Source organism: Orbicella faveolata, unplaced genomic scaffold (genome assembly GCF_042242905.1).
Source record: "Orbicella faveolata isolate gen_17 unplaced genomic scaffold, um_ofav_v1 contig_1, whole genome shotgun sequence".
Taxonomy (NCBI): domain Eukaryota; kingdom Metazoa; phylum Cnidaria; class Anthozoa; order Scleractinia; family Merulinidae; genus Orbicella; species Orbicella faveolata.
This window is the reverse complement of record NW_028301536.1, coordinates 20,672,733-20,698,074: the sequence shown is the minus strand read 5'-3', so window position 1 is coordinate 20,698,074 and position 25,342 is coordinate 20,672,733. Positions and strand designations below refer to the sequence as shown.

At 39.2% G+C, this 25,342-nt stretch overlaps 1 protein-coding gene across 1 annotated transcript; it reads right to left on the bottom strand.

Annotated features, from left to right (window-relative positions):
* Positions 1–2,408: 2,408 nt before the first annotated feature.
* LOC110066308 (uncharacterized) lies at positions 2,409–24,842 on the bottom strand. Its single transcript, XM_020773531.2, has 18 exons — positions 24,462–24,842; positions 22,241–22,415; positions 18,128–18,263; positions 17,597–17,703; positions 16,469–16,529; positions 13,873–13,922; positions 13,095–13,534; positions 11,389–11,997; positions 11,175–11,245; positions 10,535–10,632; positions 9,503–9,566; positions 8,315–8,403; positions 7,208–7,270; positions 6,501–6,685; positions 6,272–6,360; positions 6,146–6,193; positions 5,969–6,023; positions 2,409–5,598 (listed from the first exon to the last, which is right to left on the bottom strand). Exons 1-18 carry the CDS (start codon positions 24,682–24,684, stop codon positions 4,391–4,393), a joined length of 3,771 nt encoding a protein of 1,256 aa, XP_020629190.2. The 5' UTR covers positions 24,685–24,842; the 3' UTR covers positions 2,409–4,390.
* Positions 24,843–25,342: the final 500 nt, after the last annotated feature.

Below are 25,342 nucleotides of genomic sequence, written 5' to 3'. Positions count from 1 at the left end.
TTTTGTTTTATGCTCATTGACTATACATTAATAACATAATCGCAACGCTTCTATTGGTAAGTTGTATGAGCACACATAACCACCCTTTGATTTTGCCTGGTCTGTTTCGTGAAACCATTCCCTCTATTAACTATGTCCTACGAGACATGACGTTTCTTGTTGACAGTTTTCAGTGAAAAGGATTAAATTGACAAAATGTTTCAATCTAGATATCACGATAGTGGAGTTTTGCGACTCCACCACGATGGGTTGCTAAGTTAAATAACGTATACTTTGAACGATTCCAACGATTCGCAAGTACCAATTTACATTTCAGAAAGTGTCTTGTGCAAGAACAAAACACGACAACCGCGCCCTGGACAAAATTTTATACGCGAATCTCTTGACCCAAAGTTTCACACACTCACTGAGCATACCAGCCTCCCTTTCATGCTGTAATATACCCCAGTTAAAATATACTGATATACTTCAGGGCAGCTTTGTTCGGTAGCCGGTTAACGCTAACCCAGGATTAAAAGTTAACCGAAGGATGACCGAAGTAACAATTTTTTCTTGAATAAAAATGTCTTTCACTGCTTATGTCGTGTATAGTTTGAAACGACTCATGCTTAAAGCTAAAGAACAAACAATATAAATAGAAAACTTCACCGAATAGTTACAAAACTGAAATCAAATTTTCGCTTATCCTGGTTTAGCTTAATGGATTTTGAGTTCAAATTACATTGACATGGTCTAGATTCTGGACCAACGCGTTTTTTATATTCTTTACCAAGCCGCGCTCTAACTGAAAGGCAAGGTCTTTGAATTTAGTTTCAAGTCCGTAGAACTTAGAAATAACCTCTGCACTATTCCTAATCAGGCCTATGTATGTCAATTCAAAGTCTGCGCAGCTCAGTACCAAGCCCGTCTGAGTCTAAAACGACCTCTGCTTAACTAACTACATGTATGAACATAATATAAAGATTTAGCCAAGCCTAAAAGCGGAGCTCCTGATTACAATTAACCATAAATGAAAAGGGGATTTGTTTTTCTTGGATCAGAAACTCAAAAAATGATCAGTTGTGAGCATGTGATTGTGCAGCATGTGATTTCACTATTTTTTCTCCATGAGACTATTGTACAAGGAATATGTCGGAAGAAAAGTCAACAACGCGTCAGGGTTTAATTTGCGCCGAAATTTTGCCTTTGCATGTACACCCTTCCTCTCCCCCAAAATAATAACCTGGCTTGAGCCCGCGATCCAATCGAAAACCCAGTACCAGGTCGGCGGTCAAATTCCAAAACAACACGAGTTCTTGACCTGAGCCCGCGATATGACACGTATCACTGGTCAGCGGATACCTTGTTTTCTGTCAATCATAGCATGGATGTTCAATAGCAACTAAAGGAATGGGGCTTGGCGTACGGACGGACGTAGGTAAGGACAGTCACGTGACAACCAAAATTTTTGAGATCGATGGGTTACCAAATGTTCTAAGGTATGGGGCTCCGCTCGCGCGCCTTCGGGGCTTAGGAGCTTCGCTAAAAATCTAGATCACCGGGTTTGTTGTGTTCTTTACCGAGCCGCTTTAACTGAAAGGGAGGGTCTGAAATTTAGTTTCAAGTCTCGAGAACCCAGAAATTGCTGGTTTTCAGTGTCACGCAATTCAAAATAGATCAAAATAACAATCAAAACCGTTCAATAGATAAAGTCCAGAATCTGGGAAATGAAAGAAGGTAGATATGCAAAGACTCTCTCTCTCTATTTTTGCTATTTAACAACCCAAGGGGTGTCAGAGGAGTCTTGTGACATTACGCTGCATCGGCGCTGATCATTTGAGTTTCATGTTCCAATCTCTGCATGTTATTACAGGATCGAGTGCTCTCAAACTGGCTTGTGGGCCGATTAACCCACATTCCTTGGACGCATCTACCTCCACCGGGGGAGATAGATGCGTCCAAGGAATCACACTCGATCAGGCTTGGCGGACGAGTAATTTCAACTTAGAGAACCGTTAATTTTTTGTTTTACAGATCTCAGTTTTTGTTTTACCTCTTTTTAATCGACAGTTTTTGACAAATTACCAACATCTTCCTTTTCTTTTCACTTCTACATGCTCTTTCTTTTGGCCTCTTCAGTTAACCGATTTGGTTTTAGGCATCCGGAATCATTTCAGTAGTTTTAAGCACTCCAACAAACTAGAGTAACACTGTACAAGGACGTTCACACCAATTTTGGAATATGACAAGCCTTGGAAAATAGGGTAAGCGTTCTTTCGGAACAGCGCGTTTGTCTTGATAGCTTTTGACTTGAGTTATCTGGCGCATGATATTTTTTTCTCTCCTTTGGGTTGTGCAAGCCGTTTTGGTGGGCAATAGCTTGGGCAAGAATCAAGAATTGTCCTGGTAAGTAGAAAGCACTTGCTCGATTGTTTTTCCCATCGCTCCCCTTGCACGATTTGTTTTTATTCAGCAGCTTTTGCTGTGCAGGAATTCTTTTTTAGAATTGCCCAACCCTTCCAGCCTTAAAAAAATAATGGTTCGTCCCTAATTCGTGTTCATTTTATCGTGAGACTGAGTCTCGTTAAGCTAAGTGAGTTGTCCTGATGTACATAGAAAGTCTGCATGAGAGAAACACGCTTATAGCGATTAGCAAGTGAAAACACAACTGACGTATCAGAATTAGCAGATAATTGTTCAATCCCCTTCCCATCAGAAAAGTCATGAATTGTCCTTCCCATGGAACACTCAGGGGGTCCTCGTTCTGCTTTCCGTTTAATTAACGGGCTTCATGTCTTTATTTGAAATGGTAGAGCTTCTGATTTAGTCTTTCCCCTGAGCACGCGTTTTAAAATCAATTTTATTGCCGAAATTATTCTGTTAATTTGTAAATCGTAGTCATTCAAACTGTAACGTAACTGAAAGTGAAGAATGATCATCGCAGTTAATTTTCCAATTTAAGCAATTGGAAAGAAGAAGCCTGAAAAAATCAGGGCTTCAACGGAATTCGAACCCGTGACCTCCGCGATACCGGTGCGATGCTCTACCAACTGAGCTATGAAGCCACACCGGTATCGCGGAGGTCACGGGTTGGAATTCCGTTGAAGCCCTGATTTTTTCAGGCTTCTTCTTTCCAATTGCTTAAATTGGAAAATTAACTGCGATGATCATTCTTCACTTTCATCTACAACCGCAGTTCATATATGAATTACTTCATATAAACTTCACATCTTGTAACGTGACTGTTGTTTATAAACACCATGTAATAAACATGGCTGATTCTTGGTACTCTGAAATACGAAAGACCGTTTCGTTTCACATACACAAACAAGCTAAATGAAAGTTTTGTTTCTTTTTGAATAAAATAGAAGTTACTTGATCTCTTAATATTTTACAAATGTATTACAGAGCTTTTGTCTTAGGCTGGTTGATTTTGAAATAAATTGCTATCGAAACAAAACGTCAACTTAAGACCAAAAAGAGAGACAGATTTTCCTTTGAATTTTATGTCCAAAAACAGAATAACTTTCAACATTACAAACGTTGCCCAATATACTTCGTGCGGTTCTAGAAATATACCATTCAACTGAAAGCTAATGAGCAATACTTTCATGACTTTCATTTGGTCTGCGTAATAAACAGAGCAGTTGTTAAGCAGGCCACTGAACACTCCGTGTTAGGTGCTAACTTTAGCCTACATCTTTCAAGTGTGTTAATTTCAACCCATCTCAATCTTCCTTGCTCGGAGTCATTCTTCTTTCTTGTCAGCTCAATATTAACTCTTTGGGGTTATTCTAATATGGTGACTTACTGTCCCCAGGTTATAAGATGGTGTCATATCCCTTTTAAAAGTTTTTGGGTGTGACCCTAGATTGTGGCTTGAAATGATAGTTGTTGGAATATGTTAGACACTCTTGAAAGAACAAGTCGGTTACGGTTAGGCCACCAACATGAATGGTACATTCACCACACATGGGATCCCTTCATTTCAGACTGGTGGCAAGCAAACTGCTAAGTCATGAGAGCAATTAACATGTGATATAACGTTTTTAGAAAATACTTTTAACATGTACAGGACTCGATTTGAACTGTCGGCAACGGTAACTGAGTGAATGGAATTGCATCGCTAGGCAAGAAATAATATCCAACGACCTCAGCTTGGTGTTAACTGATAAACTTCTGCTGGTGCGTGTCTTCAGTAAACCGCACGAGTTTTCAGCCACAACACGCATGTGCTATGTTCGGCAAGTGCTCAGTTGAGGTTCCCGAATAGTTTCGGTTGCTTTTTTTCTCTGAAACAGAAACACGAACTAGTACTGCGCAAGACGTTAGTACTCAACGCGTCGAACTCTTTCCTTGTTTCCTTGGATCAAATGCAAAACATCAACTTGAATCGAGTTAGTTCTGCCCTTTAGTCCATAAACATTTTTCTGCGGTCGTTGCACCGTAGATGATCCTTACTACCGCATATAACACACGCCTTCAATCCCCCAGGGCCGAATGCCCGGTGCGCGTGTACAACCGGTGGGGGTTCTGGCGATTCCTCACTATTTGGAGAGCTCATAACCCCGACCGGCGTTTCCCTGCTAGTCGCCTCGTTAAGGCCTCCAGATTTGGGAGGGGATTTACTCTGGCCTTCGATATTATCAAACCGTCTCCAATTCCTCGCCTGCCCCGGCTGAGATGAATTTGCGGGCCTCGCAAAACCTTGCGAAAATTGTTCTTCCCGGCAATCGTTCCGCCAGTTCGTGGAGGAGTCGGCTCGTGATGGGGTGTTCCGTGAGGTACTGCTAGGTTGTGTTGGGGTGTTACGTGGGGTACTGCTAGTTTGTACTGGGGTGTTCCATGGGGTCCTACTAGGCTGTGTTGGGGTGTTCCATGGGGTACTGCTAGGTTGTGTTGGGGTGTTCCATGGGGCACCGCTAGGTTGTGTTGAGGTGTTTCGTGGGGTATTACTCGGTGGCCCAGGGGGTTTTGTCTTCGCCTTGTTGCCCAGCACTGTCATGGTCATCTTTGTGTCCCCTCCATGAGTAGGGAGAGGAGGAAATCCGGGTGGAGGCCGTGAAAACGTTTTGGACGGATTTGGTTTGGCACTGGCAGGTCCGCTTTTAGGTGCATCCTGCGATGCGCTCTTAAGCACAGCACTATACGACATTGAAGTTACAGTCTTATCTTCTGGGCTCGTTTCTACAGAGGTGCGTGAGTTGACGGGCTCGACAGGAGGCGGTGGAGATCGAGGCCTTTTCTCCAACAAATCATCCGCTTGGTCCGTTATCGAATGGGTCACCTCCTCCTGAGGGCTGTCTGTTGACCGCCTCCTCTCAGCTCTGCTGACAAACTTACGGGATCCGCCCCTACTGTATGGCGTTCCATCATGTCCCGCTAGTTCTCTCTGGGGGCTGATTTTTTTTGTTTGTCCTCCTTTGTCTTGGTTGTTGCCGATCATGAGCTGTTGAAGCTCCTGGTTCAGTTCATTGATTTCAATACCATGCTCAATGGCTTTGGTTGGTGAGGGAGACTTTGAAGCGCTCTTCAGTTCTTGTGTTATGGTGGCGGATGGTGCAGTGTTCTTGCCTTTGGTAGGTTCTGAACGCTTTTGCGCATCTTTTTCTAACAGACCTTCGAAAATAGAAGACAGATAAATTGAACACTCGAAAACATTAATTTTCTTAACTAGAGTAACTGATAAAAACTAGAAATTCAGTCGATAGAAAGGAATGTTCCAGCTCCGAAAACGACACCAAAGTCATCTCGCTAGACGATAATTGTATTGTGAGCACGTCAGTAAACTATCCAGATTAATTCTTATTGTGGAACCACCTATATTAACCCATCGAAGAGAGCACACTAAGGTATTGAGAAAATGTTGTTGTTGTTGTTGTTGTTGTGAGAAGTTCTCTTTAAGTTCTTTGGCCAATCACGTGTATTCTTTCCTGTTTCTTAAGGTGACATTTTTACTTAGAAAGAATCAAGATATTAACCCTTTTACCTTTGTCTAAATACATTCTGATTTCCAAAATGACACCCGGAGGAAACTGAGCTTCCTGAAATACAAAATGGCAAAACATTAACGGCCGGCATACAAAAGCTAGTCTCTTACTAAATAGCTGTAACTGCAGTTCTCAGTATAGAGCAGGTTTCATCTGGTTTAAAACCACTTTCTAACCTGAAGAGTTCTCTTCAGCTCTTCCCAATCTGCAGTCAGAAGAGAGTCCTGCAAAGAAACAGAGGTAAGTCTTTCTTTTTTGAAAATCACATATTTAGTTTTTTTGTGTGGTCATACAAAACTCACTCGAATGCAGTTGTCGAAGAACTTTTGTAGCAAATCTTGCAATTTGAGATTCCTTAACATTGACTTGACTCTGCGATAAGGATCCCATTCTGTAGATATCAAAAGGAGATAAACAACAGTCAACAACGGTAATTATAATTCCAATCACTTCTTGATTCAGCCAAAGAAACTAAGAAGGCACCAGGGAAAGAAAGATAAATAAAATTTTCCTTGCTACTTGTTAACTCACCTTCACTGTCATCCTGGTCTCCAGTCTCCTCTTGTGGCTGCACCTCTGTGGCATCATCCTCTGCTTCAATAAACACTTCATCCTCAGTGGACAAGCTTCCAGTCTCCTGCTCGTCCGTGTTGTCCTCGACCTTCCAGCCTGATGCTCTTAACAATAGAATGTCTAGCAAAGTGCTCTTAACTGGTCTGTTAGGAAAGAAAGGGAAATTAACAATGAATTAGGGGGTGACATTTTTTTATATATTTCATGAAATTATCCAGTCTATTACATTATTTTACTTGGGGGGTGGGGGTGAAACCTAATGGACGCTCATTTCATCAGTGCATATGACGATGAAAGTCATCCAGCTATTTCTGTCAAATTATCTGCGATGTTCCCAATATTTCTCTTGCAATTTTGTAAATATATTCATTGTAGTTTTCATGGTAAATTTTTAATCCTTCCCAACTCTTGGCAACCTCTTTAGATTACCGGCAGAAACTGTGACATATTTTATTACACCAGATAACATTAGGTATTTCTCTAATGCCTGGATGCTCTGACAGGCAATACAACAACAACACTTGTCAAACGTGCAGTTGAAGCTATGGAGCTCTGTTTGACTAACTTTATATCACATGAAGGTGAGGGCATGTTCTGTATTCAAGATTTCTGGATTCACACATTTTCAACAATTAAATGAAACAAGACAACAAATGTACACTCACAGAGCTAGATCTTGCGACAGCACAAGGTCCCTGATCGTCGCAAAGTATCTGGAAATCTCATTCCTGTGTGAAGTTCAGAGGAAAAAAAACACTTCATCAAACTTCATCAAAAGTGTGGCCAGAACAAAATGGTGGTGACTTGCAAGAAACGTTGAAACTGTGACATGATACTGTAAACTTCCGAAAGCAACGACCCTCGTTACTTTTGGCTGTTCGTTACTTTCGGGGAGCAAAAACGTTATATTAAGTTGATACGACTGGGTTCTTCTTCCAGTTTATATCTATATTGCTGCCACATGGGTGAGCGCTTCATGACTAGACCGTGTTGTCAGTGGTCGACAGAAAAGCTAGCTGGATACCACAAACTGTTTGTACTTCATAACGCATTGCTGCGCTAGTCTGCTGTAACAACATTTCAGTGCGCTGGTCGAGTTTTCAATTTAAATTGGATCAAAGTTTCCTATATTACATTCCTGTTACTTGATGAAAATTCTACGGATTTTGTTTTAACACGGCGCGACATTAAATGAAGTGGAACGAATTGACATTCCACAACGCTTCGTGGCATAAGCGATACCTTCCCTTATTGTAGAATAACTTAAATCAAGTTACCATACGTAACTTTCACCCGAATATTTATTAGACAAGTAAATATACTATTAAACCTGGGTCTCACTATTTTCGCGGAGGTGGGGTGGTTGGACGTGGCCTCACTACTTTCGGAAGGCTCACCACATTCGGGAGGTCGCTACTTTCGGGATTTATTAGCGGCCACAAGTATTTGACACAACTTTCGGGGAGTCGCTACTTTCGGGGGGTCGTTACTTTCGAAAGTATACGCTAGTTATGACTTCACAATGTTATCCAAAGCTAGACAGCGTCAAGTCATGCACATGAATCTCTTGAAGTAACCCTCAGATTTAAACCTCCTTCTATTGGTAAGGACGTGTTTACATTTCGACCCGATTATAGCCATACTATTCAAAACTCGCAGCCTCTGTGGTATGTAATGGCATTGTGTTCAAAGATCAAACGTAAGGGTCTTCTTCTCCACATCACAAAACACAACACAAATACACATCAACACGCTTAAGTGTACAAGCTTACCCATCTGTTTGGTCTATTGTTGGTCCAGTAACTTTAAAAAAGCCAGTCAGACAGACAGAATTAAGGATATGAATTTCAACCGAGTCATCCTACAGAGAAAAAACAAGTATTGTTAACAATCCTTCATCATTCACTGCATTAAAGTATTTAGCTGTTATTAACCGAGCAGGAGGTCTGTATGGGAGAATCTTGACCAAGGTCGGGAGTACAGACCGAACGCAGTGAGGTCTGTACACACGACCGAGGCCAAGATTCTCACATACAGATCGACTAAGCTCGGTTAATAAGATGTTTATCATATGGCAAACAAGAAAAAAATTAATTCGTTTAATGTAACTGGTTTGTACAAGCTGACATTTTGCTTGCGAACGGCGATGAGCTGAACTTAATTCTGCTAAAGTTTGCTCGTCCTCTTTACTTTTTTCCCTCATCAGGCTTGGCACTTCCATAATATGAATATTTTCTGGAACTAATATTTTGGAAGAAAATAGTCAATATATTTGTTTTTAGTTTGCAACTTTTTCACGGCAAAATGTAATCGGTCGAGATGCCGGTATAGATGGGAAAATCTAGACCGCGGTCAATATCGATCTCAGCCAATCAAATTCGTGAATTCGGTAGTTACCAGTCCTTGTGAGACACAGCCATATAATAATATGCAATAATAACAAAGAAAACGATAATCATCACGATAATGGCAGTGAATATAACACCATAATTATGGTAATTCAGTTACCTGTCGGTAATTCTGTACACTAACTCTATTTAAAATGCATAAAAAACCGTTGTAAGTAACATTTAGTAATTATTAGTAATTAGTGTAGAGCATTTTTCGATTGAGTGTCAAAACTAATCAGGCAATTGCCGCAGTGGTTTTGCTTTTACTACGGATTGAGATTGGCTGAGTAGCCTAACTAGTTGGTATGTAATTGGCTTGGTTTTGGTTTTACAACACTCAATTGAAAATTGCTCTATGACACTCAATTGAAAACCGTTCTAAGTAAATGTACCGGTATTAGCAACGATTGTTAGTATTACTGTTGCAAGTACTACATGTATTAATCACTTAAAAGGCAGAAACTGACTGAACGAACTTTTTGTCCTTAAAAACAGATTTTAAGACTGACTGACTAAGGACATGGATGAAGTCAACAATACAAGTACATTCTGGTGTCCAGTCACATGTACCTGATCAAATGACAGCCAGTTGTGTAAACTGTGTGCAACAATACCATCCACTGATGACTTTAACCTGCAATATTTAACGAAAAAAGAAATGTAAGCCGTGTATTACCCCTTTGATAAAACACGACGGGCATTTGAGAACATGAGGGAAATGTAGAAAACACGAGCTGCAGGCTAGTTTTTTCTACATTTCGTGAGTGTTCTCAAATGTACGGAGTGTTTTATCACAGTGTAATACATGGCTTAGGCTTCTTCAGTTGCTTTATGATATAGAGGTAATATGGCGAAAAACAATAACACACGTTTTTTCTATGTTTTATACTCTGATAAAACATGGGTTCTTGACCACTCAGAGTGCGCACAGGGACCTATCTACATGTATAATATAAAAAGAAATACAAAACAAATACGCATAATATACACTATACATAGTACTATATAACCAAAACACTACAGGGAGAAGACACATTTGGTATTAAGCTAGAATAACCTTTGTACTGTTAATGTGCTGTGCTTTGCATGCCATCCAATCTAAGTTTTAATACACCCTCTTCTCAGATCATTGTAAAAAGACAAGGTTCCCTTGTCATACATACATACACACATTGTATACCCACTCCAAGGAGATAGATGATCCCGTTGCAAGGATATAGAATTTTAGAATGTTAAACTTTAATTAATATACATTATAATTAAGACGTTTCTTAGGGAAACAATAATTGCCAGTATTTCAATTTTTATTTTTTAAGAGAATCTTATAATACTATTAATGAAATGTTTTTAAGGTAGAGTTATTATAGTGTCCCCAATTAGCCCACATGGGCTAAATACATTGACACTTAAATAAAGTTCTTACTTTGTTCTTACTTATGATTACCAGGTTTTGCTGATAAACATACAGTGAGAAAAGGTAAGGATTTAACAAGCATTATCATGAATGTTGCCTCTATATCAGTGATTTCATAATACTATGGTGCTCTAGACGGCATATCACACACTTGATATTAACAACAAAATCACAATAACTTATCTCACCCAGTGGAATCTGTTTCATTTAGTACTTCCAAATAAAGTTTCCCAAGAAACGCTGAGAATCTGTGACACCTCTGACGGCTGTCAGTTGCACAACATTGCTAAATAACACCAGAAACATCAAATAAATATTGACAGAAATAGAAGGCAACCAGAACGGTGAATTTCAGCTTAGTCAGGGGTTTCATTAACGTTTTCAGCAGGATCTAGGAGGGCAACTGAGTTTTCAAAGGCAGGAAAAACTTTTTGAACTGAACTTCTTTATAAGAAAAACTTTCCTCTAGATGTTCAAACCAGGTGGGCAAAATTATCCTCACAGCTGGTTAGGAATTCAAGGTGTGTTTACACTAGCCTGTGTAGCTTGGCAGTTTAAGCAATTTTTAAGCAATTTGAGCATGAGCACACAAAGCAGTGAAGCCGTGAAAACGAGCAGCTCAGTTGTCTCTCTCCCAGGCTCTCTGTGGCTTGTAATCGTGGCAAGCCGCTTTCTTAGCATGCTCAAATTGCTTAAAAACCGCCAAGCTACGCAGGCTATGTTTACACAAGATTGATGTGCATATGTAATGTGTGGTGTTCAAATACTGCATGGAAGAACATTGGATAAGTTCTTAAGCATTACTTATAGAGCATTTTTATCATTTACCTCCATTAATTCCCCTTGACACTCAGTAATGACTTTATTGATAAGATCACTCAGCTCAAAGATGCCCAGGTCTAAACAGAAAAGAAAACCAACAATGAGACTGAGTTGGCTACCTTCACTCAATCCACTACATGTACATGATATAACAGACTAGAGATCTGTAAAATATTAAAAGTACATCAGTATATCAACTTAACATAACTACTACACGTACCTCTAAATATTGTGCACACTCTCACAGCAACACTGTCAAACTTGCTTTTCTCCAACACCTTGTCCAGTAACAGTTTTAAAACAATGGACACTTCTGAAATTCCTTGAAACTCCTGAGATAGTCTGCTATCGGCAATAATTTGGTTAAGCTCATGCGAGTAGTCCCCTGTATCATCCACTGCCATGCGATCAATAACTTTCTTCACAGTTCGTTGCAACTTCCAGATTTTCCACTCCAGCTCTGCTTTTAATGTTTTGTCCTTTGTGTTTTCATTCAGAGGCTGTGTTTTGAGAAATTCAGGTTTTTGCCAAGGTTGAATGTTATGTTGTTGTTGCGGATGTGCAATTGGTGGAACATCTCCTAAATCTACAGCATTTGATTGAAACTGTGCGGCAGTATTTTTTCTACCTTGTTTTGGACTGAAAGAAAAATTGGAGAAAGGAGACCATTGCTTATGTTGTGGTATGCTGCCTTTTGGTGCTGATGTGTAGTTCTCTAGCTTGAGTTCTGTGTTCATGGCAGCTGTTTCATTCATCATTGCTTGTGTATTTCTTACATGTGGTGGTTGGTACTTTGGAGGTGATTCAGTCTTTGAAGATGTTGAGTTGGCTGAAATCCAAGATATTAAAATTACAGTTTCACAAGTGACAAAGTGTCAGGATTGAAGATGCCTTATTCCTATGTTCCCTTTCCATACTTTTTAGAGTTTCCAGATTCAAAGGCCAAATAGGCTTCCTCGCTTTACTGATAACAACATATGCAGCAAAGTGTGAACAAACTAACAAATCAGTTTCTTCAAACTTTGTTACAGTTATTGTTTCTTGACTGGAGGGAGGTAACAATAACTTGGATTCAAAACTTTGATTTCTAAAACCATGGAGATGAAGAGGGATAAGTGGGATACTACACACATCTACTGTACATATTGTGTTGATGAGTGTAATGAATTTTGACTAACAATCAGGGTATACTTTCAAGTAGGTAAAGTCTGTTTTTGAGCCATGTGGTGCGTCAGGCCACAGCTTATCTCAGTTTCTGTAGCACGAAGTGACTAAGAATACTCTACTCCCCACTAGATGGAATGCAAGCCCATCACAGGATTACCCACCAGCATTTAATTCACTGGTACCCATTTATACATCTGGGTGGAGAGAGACACTGTGAGAGTGCTGGTAAAGTGTCTTGCCCCAGAACACAACACAATGTTCCCAGCAAGGGCTCGAAACCTGGACCACTTGATCCAGAGATGAGCACACTAACCATGAGGCAACAACATCTCTCTATTCTTTTAAGTGGTTTTGTAGAAAATTTATGCTGAACAATAATCATGAAATATGAAGTTCAATAAATTTTGTTACTAGTTAGGCGAGTTTGTTAGGATAAGTAAATGGGTAGCTGGAGGGTAGATAAATAAGGTAAGTAGGTGGTGGTGATCAGGTTGGTGCCTTCGGTAGAACTCTACCTTCTGTAACATAAAGCAACTAGGAGTACAGTACATGTATTTCTACCTGCCCTGGATGGGATGCTACTCTACCACTGGGTTAACCCCCCACCCCAGCATTTAATTTTCCACTAGGTATTTATACACCTTGGTGGAGAGAGGTAGTCTATAAGAACACAACAATATGACCATTAACTACCCTACTTCCTAGGGTAATTTATATCATGGTATTGTAAAATCATGACTGCTGGAAATTAAAGCTGACCATTTGAAAGTCCCGAATCTTGTCCTGGCCTAGACTGACTGAAGAACTCGCTTGGACTAGCCAGATGAGGCCTTCCAGAACGCAGGGATTGAACTGGATCTGGGTCAGTTCTCTTGATAATAAAAGTCTCAAGATTGTCACTTTCCTTGTTCTGCATAAGAAAGTCTGGCTTGGGAGGCAGAGGTATGTCATTCAAGGAAATCCCACTCATATCTTGCTTTGATTCATTGTCATACATTTGTGGAGGACTAAGCATTTTCCTGAATGTAATAGCATTGGAATTAAATGGCTCTTTTGAGAAGGGTGAGCTAGTCAGTGTGTTTCTTTCAGCGCTGAAGTGATCACTTGTTTTTGAAGAAGGCTGTTGTGATGCTGATGGTTGAAACATTAGTGAGTTCCATTGTTGATAGAACCTCTTTTGCTGCTCAGAATTCAATGCTCTGTTAAATTACACATAAAATGAAAATTATTCTTTGGCAACCCATTGTTAATAAAAGATTGCATATATGTACCTGTGTCCCTGAAGACTCAATCAAGTTTGACCTGACCTGCATGTTATGCTGCAAATGTAACATCTAACGCTAAATGTAACATCGACACGAAATGTAACAACTTGTGAAGTAAAATGTAACATTAACCTGAATTGTAACAATCTTTGCCGCAAAATGTAGCAATATCTTTAACTTGAATTGACTGACAAGTCAAACAAGATAAAAATACAAGTCAAACAAGATAAAGATACTTATTACATACAATGACTTAAAAAAGTGTTTTAAACCTTGTGTTCTCCTGTGTCCATGGTCCTCTACCAACATCACTGTCAGAACTCTAAATTGATGAAAGTGGCAGAGTATAATGATAATTATAATACCGTAAGTATTTCACGAATACACATATTTTATTGTGTATTTTATTGTGCATAATATTTTTTTCCCCAGCTTCTCAGCGGTCCAGAATCCTAAATCCTTGAATCTGATTGACTAATTGCACTTGCTCTAGCGGTCTGGATTTTCCCATCTGGACCCCAAGTATGGACCGTTCTGAAATCTCCAACTTTGGCAACGTTTCAGCCTTTTTGTTACTAGAATTGCAAAGAATCTATGCAGCGTCTTCAAAGACCATACCTTGCCAAGAATTTTAGCCCCCAGAGTTAACAATGACTTTACTCTGCAAGAAGTTAGCGCCAGTTTCGTGCGCCATGAGCTGTCAAAGCTAAAATCATCCAAAGCTACCGGGCTTGACAAAATCCCCGCTAAACTCCTCAAAGACGCATCCTCTGTAATAGCCAAGCCAATCACTTATCTCATAAACCTCACAATTTCGTCTGGCGAAATCCCATCTCAGTGGAAGGAGGCTAAAGTAACTCCCATTTTTAAGGCAGGAAAAAAGGATGACGAGAACAACTATCGTCCGATTTCAGTTCTCCCCCTCGTTTCCAAGGTCATGGAACGTGCGGTCCAAGTTCAACTGTTAGCATTTTTTGAGGTTAACAAAGTTCTATCGGTATATCAATCCAGCTTCCGTAAGAAGCATTCTACCGAAACCGCGGTTGTCCACTTGGTTGATCATATATTAGAACACATGGACAAACAACAGTTGACTGGCGCTGCCTTTATTGACTTAAAAAAGGCTTTTGATCTTGTTGACCACAAATGTCTCCTTCACAAGCTAGAGCACTATGGAGTTAGAGGGCACAGTCTCGGCTGGTTCAGAAACTATCTCACCACCCGCTCGCAGCGAGTTCAATATGGAAAGGAGTTCTCATCCAGCCTTCCTCTCGACTTCGGTGTTCCTCAGGGTTCCTTGTTGGGGCCTCTATTATTTGTGATACACATAAACGATTTGCCTCAATGTTTACTGCACTCGTCCATTAGCATGTATGTGGATGACACTGTTATCTATTATTCTGGCTCTGAGGTTAGCAACATCAGGGAAAATTTACAAGAAGACCTCAACCGTGTTGAGCAGTGGTTGGTGAACAGTAAGCTAATACTAAACCAGAGCAAAACCAAAGGGTTACTCTTTGGAACAAGACAACTGCTGCAAACCACCTCAGACTTTGTCCTGCAGATTCAAAGCAAGGACATAGAGAGAGTGACGAAGTTCACTTACCTTGGGACTATGCTCGATGAACAGCTTCACTGGAAAGAGCATATAGACACTACTTGTAAAAAAGTTAATAAGCGTCTAGGACTTCTAGCACGCATACGATCTTGCCTCACTCTTAAAGCAGCGAAGTGTGTCTACAATACCCTTATTGAGCCAATCTTAAGTTATACTGACACTGCTTGGGGTGAACTGTCTGTTGGCTCCAGCAAAAGTCTGCAGCGGTTGCAAAACCGTGCTGCCCGTATCATTCTCAAGCATGACTCTTCTAGAGATTCTTTTAATGTTTTAGGGTGGACTGACTTAGAAACGAACCGTAAAATCCACAAATGTGTTTTAGTTTTTAAATGTTTGCATAACTTAGTTCCTCAGTATTTAAGTAACTATTTCATTAGGAACTACAATGTACATGGTTACAACACTCGAAGGAAGGCTGACCTCCATCTACCCAAACCCAAACTTAGCCTTGGCAAACGTACTTTTAGATTTTCTGGCACAGCCCTTTTTAATTCACTACCTTGTAAAATCCAACAAGCTGTATCACTCTCCTCTTTTAAAAATCTTGTCAAAGCCCATTTTATTTATAGCACCTAATTTATGATATCTATTTTTTTCCCTACCAGTTCATGCTTGTAACTCGTTTCAATTTTTTAAACTCTTTTTATATAACTATTTCAACTATTAGACGTTAGTTTTTTTTTTTTTTTAACTCTATTTTTATAACTATTTTATACTATTAGACGTTTTATAATTTTAGAAATTGTATTTAGCAGGGCCCCTCTGGATACCAGCCACTGTGCTGAATGGGCCACCCTGCATAAATAAAGTTTTACCTACCTACCTACCTTAAAACAACGTAAAATGTCAACATTCAACACAGGGTCCCTTGATGCTAAGGGTGAAATTGCCTGTTGTTGACAGAATTCAACCACAAAGTAACAAGTTTGCTATGCATGTGGAGAATGAGGCTACTGGTGACTCAAAACTTAATGACAGCCCTGAACTGTGCCCTCAGTCTTAAGTATGGCCCTTAGTCTGTCATAGGGCACAGCTTTTCCCAATGCAGACCAACTCCCAGCCAGCAAATAACGTATAATTATTCAAAAATTATTATTATTATTATTATTATTATCATTATTATTAATAATAATAATTAAATAGTGTTCATCAGCTAAATATTTACACTATAAAAAAGATTTGATATGTAAAACACAGTACACTTTTCTAATGCAAATAATGGCAGATATATACATATACATCTACTGTACCTGAGCAAAGCCTTCAGAGATAAGCATATCACCCACTGAAACTTCGTGTCCACTGCTATTTCTACATTGAAATGAAAAGTATTATTAATTATTTCTATCTCTCAGGGGAAATGATCTGATCTCCTATTTACATGTAATACTGATCTGTACCATTTGCAGTACTGTATAATAGAAATTACTACAATTCTACTTACAAACTACACTCAGGGGGCTGGGAGAATTCTCGCAAGTTATGCAGACCAGAGACATACATGTAGTCGAGGGTTTGCATAATTGTCTTGCATTCTCCCAAGCCTCCTCGTGTTTAGATGAGGCTATGTAAACATGGAAAATGTGCTCTATTGCTTAATTATATTCCCAAGGAATCCAAAGGAAGGGCATCCACCATTATGTAACTTTGAAAAATTCAAAACTGTTGAAAAACTGATGAGTGCACTATATACACAGTTGCAAGATTCAAAGGACCATTCATTTCATATTTACCGATAAATTTTTAAATTGGAGATCATTAATTTATGATTATTTCATACTGTTATAATTCAACTACAATGGAAAGCCTTTTAATACGGACACCCACAGGCCATGAAGATTTGGCCATATCAATGGGGTGGCTGTATTAACATGATAGGGTAAAACTTCATGACTGGTCTATTGTATTGACATCTTGATAAATGTCACAATTGCATACGAAAACAACTAATTTTAAAAAGCATGCAGGATGCAGACATTATTTTAATAAATTGAAACTTCAATCAATACATAATATATTATTATGGAAAGATTGGTATAACTGGATTCAATAAAATTAAACAAGAACAGGCTTGACTATACAAATCCGTTCCTTTTCAAAACAAAGATCAATTATTATTTGGTCAGTTAAGAATGCATATTTGGTTTGAGCGACTGCATTACGGGGTCAAATTGTAAAGAATTATACAAGTTGGGATTCTGAAATTTGGCAGTTGGATTGAAGTTTCTAAGAAAATGCATGGATGTCTTGCCAGGACAAAGTAAAGTGGCAACTGTAATAATGAGGTGACTGTAAGGTAGGGTTCCACTATAAAACATTTATTGTCCAAAGCAAGCTACTTTAATAGCTTATTACCTCATAAATTAGTGTAAACTAACCTTAGATAAAGTTTTCCTCTAAAGGTGTCTGAAAAATGAATTGCAAGTTTGCTAGAAACAAGCTCACTGAATCTGTTATTAGCCTCCTCTGACCATCTCTCACCAATCTGGATTTATAAATAGAACATAAAAAAGTCATACATGAAGGACATTCAGCAGAATACTTCAGTTTTTAAAATACTGATACAACTTGTTCCTTTGTCTTAATTCATCCTTATGGATTTTACACTTTGCAAAGTACTGGTCAGATCAGGAATTGCCATACTAGATACCATGAGTCCAAGACATGGAGAAACTGAAGCTCTATAATGCAGATATTGCTGTGGCTTATATAATCTGAAGAAATGCACCAATTTAAGAGCTACTTAGCAGTACTCACCTTTAAATTACATTATAACACATACCTGTAATTTACAGTGGACAGTTTGGGTTATATTTCTAACCTAACCCATTTTGATATTTGTTTTATCAATAAATTTACCAAAAAAGATGAATTTTTAGCTTGCTACTAAAATTACATCATACACTTACAGGTTTGACACCTTCCATTGTAATGTATCGTGCCAATGCTGGGCGAGAGGCAATGTCACCAGGAGTGGAATTACAAAGTCTGTCCAATGTAACACACTCTGGCTGTCCATAATCCAAGTAAAATACATCTACCATGCTGAAACAAGATGTTTTATATAAATGGGTTATTGACCAAGCCTGAGACCTATCAAGATGGCTGGACATTGGCCAAGTTCTTTTTTTACATGTTTATGGACTGAGACAGAGTCAAGGTCCATAAACTCGCCAAAACAAATGAGGTCAATATCCAGCCATCTTGACCAACAAGCTTGGTCAATAAATGATTTATTATATGGCTTTCAGGGAATTTTTTATTGTGGGACACAGCGGGTAGCCCCAAGTGGGCCAGATAACACCATCTTGCCAACTTGGGTAGCCAATCACAGTGGAGGATTTGATTAATCTTGCCCGCTCACAGAGACAGCCATATAATAAAAGCCCTTAATGAAAAGAAACTCAGTAATGTTACACTGTCTAGTACAATTTCACACCAGTCTTAAGAACTGTGTCTACAGTGTAAATCCACGCATGCAGGTTCATAAACATATCCATTCATTGATAAGATGGTTATTAAGAGAATGGCAGCTGAAGGTTGACGTGGACTTACTACACAATAGTACTTTCCAAGCTGAGTGAAGAATCTACTGTAGTATCGAATAAGATTCTGGAACATAATTGAAAGGCCGCGTGCAAGAACGTCCCCTAGATTTTTCAGCCATTTTTGAAAGGGCTTAAAACTAGCTGAATTTTGGCATGTGGGCTTCGTTTCACCTGAGAAACATTGCTCTGAAGTTTTTTTCGCTGGGTTGCTTTTCGTTCTCAAGAAATAACGTATGCAAAAAAGGCACACAGGTTAGAAAAACAGAGTGGTTTATTGCATACGCAATATCTCGAGAATGAAGCGAACTTTAGCACGAAAACTACGGGACATTGCTTAACATACCTGAACGAAACTGCATGCGGAATTTGGAGCGTTTTCGACAAAGTTCACCTTTGATTAAAATACCTGACACCCTTTCCCTGCCGAGTCCTTCAAATAAACGAAACCGGGCCTTTGTTATGATAAACAGAGCCGATCCTTTGTTATAATAGCCAAGCCAAGCCTTTGTTATAAGTCGAAGTCTCGCCTCGGTTTATTATAACAAAGGATCGGCCTGCCGCGACCACAAGGACTTTGATTTTACTTAGAAACCAGCAAAATGTCAATTTCACGCAGCTTATATAAGCTCAAATTTGTTCATTTCAGGTCAAAAGTGCTTAAAATGTTGACTCATGTTAACGCGCGACGGCAAGGATGTTGATTTCTCTTAGAAAGCACCAAAATGTCAATTTTACGCAACATAAAAGCTCAAAAATGTTGATTTTAGGTCAAAAAAGGTTTAAATGTTGATTTCATGTTAACCCGTGATGGTAGGGACGTTGATTTCACTTAGAAAACAGCAAAATGTTAATTTTACGCAGCGTATAAGCTCAAAAATGTTGATTTCAGGTCTAAATAGGTAAAAATGCTGATTTCACGTTAACGCGTGACGGCAAGGATGTTGATTTCACTTAGAAAATAGCAAAATGTTAATTTCACGCCGCATATAAGCTCAAAAATGCTGATTTCAGGTCTAAATAGGTAAAAATGCTGATTTTACGTTAACACGTGACGGCAAGGATGTTGATTTCACTTAGAAAATAGCAAAATGTTAATTTCACGCAGCGTATAAGCTCAAAAATGTTGATTTCAGGTCTAAATAGGTAAAAATGCTGATTTTACGTTAACGCGTGATGGCAAGGATGTTGATTTCACTTAGAAAACAGCAAAATGTTAATTTCACGCAACATATAAGCTCAAAAATGTTGATTTCAGGTCTAAATAGGTAAAAGTGCTGATTTCATGTTAACACGTGATGGCAAGGATGTTGATTTCACTTAGAAAACAGCAAAATGTTAATTTCACGCAGCGTATAAGCTCAAAAATGTTGATTTCAGGTCTAAATAGGTAAAAATGCTGATTTCACGTTAACGCGTGATGGCAAGGATGTTGATTTCACTTAGCAGACAGCAAAGTGTTAATTTCATGCAGCGTATAAGCTCAAAAATGTTGATTTCAGGTCTAAATAGGTAAAAATGCTGATTTCACGTTAACGCGTGACGGCAAGGATGTTGATTTCACTTAGAAAACAGCAAAATGTTAATTTCACGCAACTTATAAGCTAAAAATTGTTAATTTCAGGTCTAAATAGGTAAAAATGTTGATTTCATGTACCGCGTGACGGAAAGGATGTTGATTTCACTTAGAAAACAGCAAAATGTTAATTTCATGCAACGTATAAGCTCAAAAATGTTGATTTCAGGTTTAAATAGGTAAAATATGGCGGCCGGAAAATAGTGTTAACATCTGGAACTTACTTTGGTTATCTGGGACAATGATTATCTGCACTGAACAAATAAACATCAAATAAGCACTTTTCCAAATACAGCAAGGTCTTAAATGGCTAAAAATCACGAGATAAATACATATTTTTGGACAAACGCAATCGTAGCTTTATGTCACGCACCGCCTAACAGATTAACAAATTAACCCTTCTGCGTATGGGTCTCCATACATCTGCATGTCCACTGATCCCAGAAGTTCAAAACACTACAAATCATGCCGATATGAAATAAAATCAACGCAACCTGGATCACAGATCTATGTTCCAATCGATCGCTACTTGTTGGCTATTATTATCTTTAAATGAAAAAAGCCGAAACAATCTAGTTACCAGCTTGAGAAACGCAAGCAGAACGTGATCGCAATGCATGCCGGGAAGGGTCTTTACACCTCGTGCGCAGGAAAACATGGGGGTCGATACAAGACAAATTTTATAAGTCAAAAACCAGTTCTCGCTTTCCAAACTTTGACACTAGCAACGCTTGGCAAATGGGCCACAAGTCACGAGAGGGTATATTTCTTGGGCAAGAACTGCTCTTGGACTTTGCTGCCTGGCTCGATCTGACTTTGAACGCCGATAACACGATTACAGTATATCAGCTACCTTCGAAGTTTCAGAACACATTTTGATTCTTTAAAACGTGCTGATGACTTACGGGTTTATCGAGGCTTTATGATGCCTCTCAACCACCAGGCAGGCATACAAGGTACTTTGACACAATGCTTAAGATATTAGTTGACAGAGCTCTAATGCGGCACATCTCTTCTTTGTTTGATGGTATTTCGTTTGCCGCTCGATCGATTCACATGTTGTGTTTACGTCACAATAACTGATGTAAACAATCTGTCCCCAGATTTCCGCTCTATATACTATTTTCCTTTGACTTTAAGACAGCTAAGATTCAGTGGAATACACTATAAACAGTCTGCCTGTTTGCTGTTCAACAAAATAATAAGGTTTCTTTTGTTTTTTGTTCAACAAAAGATCTCCAAAAGATGCCGCTTGGAAAACTGAGCTTCTTGCATACGTTATTTCTCGAGAACGAAGAACGCCCCAGCCAAAAAAAATTCAGAGCAATGTTTCTCAGGTACAACGAAAACAAAATTCAGCTATTTTTGAACACTTTCAAAATGGCCAAAAAATCTAGGGGACGTTCTTGCACGCGGCCTTTCAATTATGTCATTCTGATCCAATTAGAGATGCTACATGCATGGCTTCCAGGGTACATGTCTCCATAAAAGTACTTTTAACTATTTGCATCCAAATAAGAGTGGTTTACTTTTCATTTGAGCATGGAAAAGTAATTGGTTTCAACTCTGTACCAACTGCGTTACACGATTGGCTTAAAAAACTTGCACCACTTTTTCATACAATTAAAAGTAAAACAAAACTAACTGAGACTCACTCACACTTTTTCCTACATGTCCACTTTGCATAAGGTTCATGCAATTACTTCCGAAGTCTTAATTGGTTCACTGGATTGTCTGTGTCCTTTGTGATTGGCTACAGTGATTACTTTGGTTTTGGTTTTCAGATACTTAATTGAAAACCACTCTGTTGATCATTGACAATATTAAAATACAGCAAGCTGTATCAAATGCCACTTAGCAGCATTGAATGTCACAAGCATGGTACTGGTGATTTGACATACCTGTCACTGAGCCTAGTAACCTGTGCTCTTCTCCACTGACCAGTGTCTGTGTGTCTGACACACACTGATTGGCCACACAAAGGAACTTGTTGAACACTTGACATTTGTTGTTCACTGCACCATGAATTCAAGGCCACCATATAGGTATCAAACTGTTTCAGTTGATCAGCACTACCTGAACATTCAAAAGAACAAACTATTAAACTAGATCTCCATTGTTAGAAATACAGGCAGTCAGGGTTGAAAATGTGGCTGCACAATTTGCTGGTCAAGATGACTGGCCAAATAAGTTTTTAACTCTGGTCATCATAAACTTGCTTCAGGCTGGTCAAATATGACATGCAAATATTTTTCCCTAATTATACATAATATCTACCCCTTTTCCCTAGAAGTGAGCAAAATGAACAAATTACAGAGCTGAGATTATTCACCTGAGCGGAGAAGATGGGTTTAATCATTCATTTATTTACTTATTTATTTATTTGCTTATTCAATTTCATGACAACAAATTAACAAAAACAGAAATGCCATAAGGATGGTTGGTAAAAAAGTTATAGACCCCATACTCAGACTGACCACCATCATTATACAGCGGAACCTTGATTTAATGAACCTCTATATAACGAACAATATTCTTTGCCCCAGCAATAGTAAAATGTATGGAAAAGAACCTCATTACAACGAAACCTCGTTATAGCAAACATATTTTGCCAGTCCCTTAGCCCTTTGTTATTTAAAATAAATACATTCTATACATTTTACACCAGTACAGTGTGGGGCCCAGTTCTCGGCCACTTTTTGTTCAACGTTTATTTTTCGCGCCACAAATGAATCTGAATAAAAAGCAATTGTTTCCAAAGGTAGCTTGATTCCTTGTCTTCCATTCTGCCAAGTTTTGTTTCGTCCTGCTGAGTTTTTCTGTGGGCACGTCGAGGTGACGTGAAGGTAGGTGAATTTGGTTTCCCCGAAAACGTGTTTGTTTACGGCTACTCGAATTACATGGTTTAATTCAAGTTTATATTTTGTCCATCTAGAAAGCCCAAATGAGCCAATTCTTGGCATAAAGAATGTAGAGTGATAAAGCTATCTGCTCAATATAAACTTTTCCTGACGTGTTTAATTCTTTGACCTAAATTCACTCCTCAATATTTCCTTAGTACTTTTGCGTATTTGCCTATTCTCAGCCACCCTGCTCGCCTTCAACACTAAAAGCGCTTATAGTTTTGTGTGGAGTATTCGTGTCAAGTCAGTTGTAAAAATAAAGTTGTAATGGGGTGGCATGCTGAAAACTATGAGCTGACTTAACCCCGTTTTAAATACCCAACTCTTTTTAGCCTTGCTTGACTGCAATTAACAGAAAAACTAGGTGTGCCAAAAAACATCCTTTTCTAACATGAAACAGTGCTCTTTAAGGATAATTTGTGATCGAAATATCAAAACACAAGCCTTATAAGTGATTTAACAACAAAAAATGGTGATAAAGCGTTCTTTATTCTGAGGAATCGCATGCACTCTTTTGTGGCCGAGAACTGGGCCCGCTGGCCGATAACTGGGCCCACGAATGAAGCCTCCATTTTCGTTATTATTCGGGAGAAAACAGTGTTGAACAGTCGATAGCTCTATATGTGTAAACTGAATGCTGAAGCTAGTTATTCGTGAAATTTTAAGTCCTTACGGCTATTCCAATGTAAGAAATACAAGTTTACGTTTTTTGTGGCCGAGAACTGGGCCCCATACTGTACAGTTGATATTCATTAACAAGCTCCGTACACCATGTTTAAAGCTTGAAATACTAGGCACTGATCTAACTATAAATAGGGGTGGATTCCACATGTTGTCTTGCTTGCTAGGGATTATCCACAGTGTCTTAAATGAAAATGGTGTCTTTTATGAAGTGGATTTACTATGTTCATTTTTTCTGTGTTTATGGACCTCAACTGCATCTCAGTCCATAAACATGCAAAAAAGACCTTGGCCAATATCCAGCCATCTTGACTCACGCTTGGTCAATAACCCATGTACTTCAGGTCAGCTCTAACCACATAGTATATAATCAATATAAAGTCAATAGGTTTGTAGGGTAATATTTATTCATGGGAGGTTGCCAGGTGATGAGGTGGTTAATTTCGAATAAACGGAGCATTGTTCAACAAATAGCAATCTCATTGTTCTAATACTTTGGTACCAGACAGTGCAGTTTATTAATTACTTAAAAACTTACCTGTCTGCGCCCAGAAGTGTCCCACGTCGATAATATTCGTGACTCTAGCGAGCGTATCACCTCTAGCTGAGCCGCCTGGTGATTTTTTAACCTCATGTTCTTCCCAATTCTCGGCTTTCGAGATTGCGAAGACAGAGGACCCGACTCGCGAGGTACTCTCTCCGCTTGTTTTAGCCGCTTCCCATCTCGCGAGAGCTCCTCTGCCTCTTCCGCGGCCAGTCATGATCTTATAAATCTCCTTACATACTGAAATTGTGTAGTTTCATAACGCTTCTTGTCTATTTTTCTCGCAATTTACAATTATAAAACATACTGAAAGGTTGTACAAATGTGCCGTGTTAGTGAATATTCCAGGCGTTCTTCCAATCCCACGTGGCAGCTGGGCCGAGGTCGAACAACACTCTTTACCAGGCGTCCCGGTCTTCGCGCGCTCAACTTGCACGGGGGTTAGGGGCAGGGGGGAAAGCACACTCTTCGGCTAACCCCACCCTCGATGACGAAAATGATTAGGAACAAGATGAAGTTTTGGGTCCACGTAACATGTAGCACGAAATAGGTACTCGGACTACAGAAGAGTTTGATTAACCAGTATTAACTTATCAGCCACTCTCTCCATGGGCTAGCGCCAATCTGAGTTTGAGATTAGTTGTAGAAGTTGTCTTCTTATTAATTTTGTTCCCAAATCCTCCAATTTCACATGAATTTCAGCCGCCTTCAACTTGTACGACCCCAAAACTTAGTGAAAACTCGACCAAGACCCCCAGGACTGACCAACGTACAAATGAGAAAATGTATGCGATTATTCCGATTACTCTTACATGAAGCAGGTGGCGATAACCATCTGGGCGCGTGACGGTCAGGTGAAGTATTTTGCAGCACGG

Bases quoted from the DNA above. Each gene is read 5' to 3' on its own strand.
- LOC110066308 (XM_020773531.2), bottom strand. From the start codon at position 24,684: ATGACTGGCCGCGGAAGAGGCAGAGGAGCTCTCGCGAGATGGGAAGCG. The intron at 17,704-18,127 runs GTAAGTGTATGA...TTATAAATCCAG, and splicing joins CAATGGAAGGTGTCAAACCT to ATTGGTGAGAGATGGTCAGA. The intron at 8,404-9,502 runs GTACATGTGACT...TTTTCTCTGTAG, and splicing joins ACTGGCTGTCATTTGATCAG to GATGACTCGGTTGAAATTCA.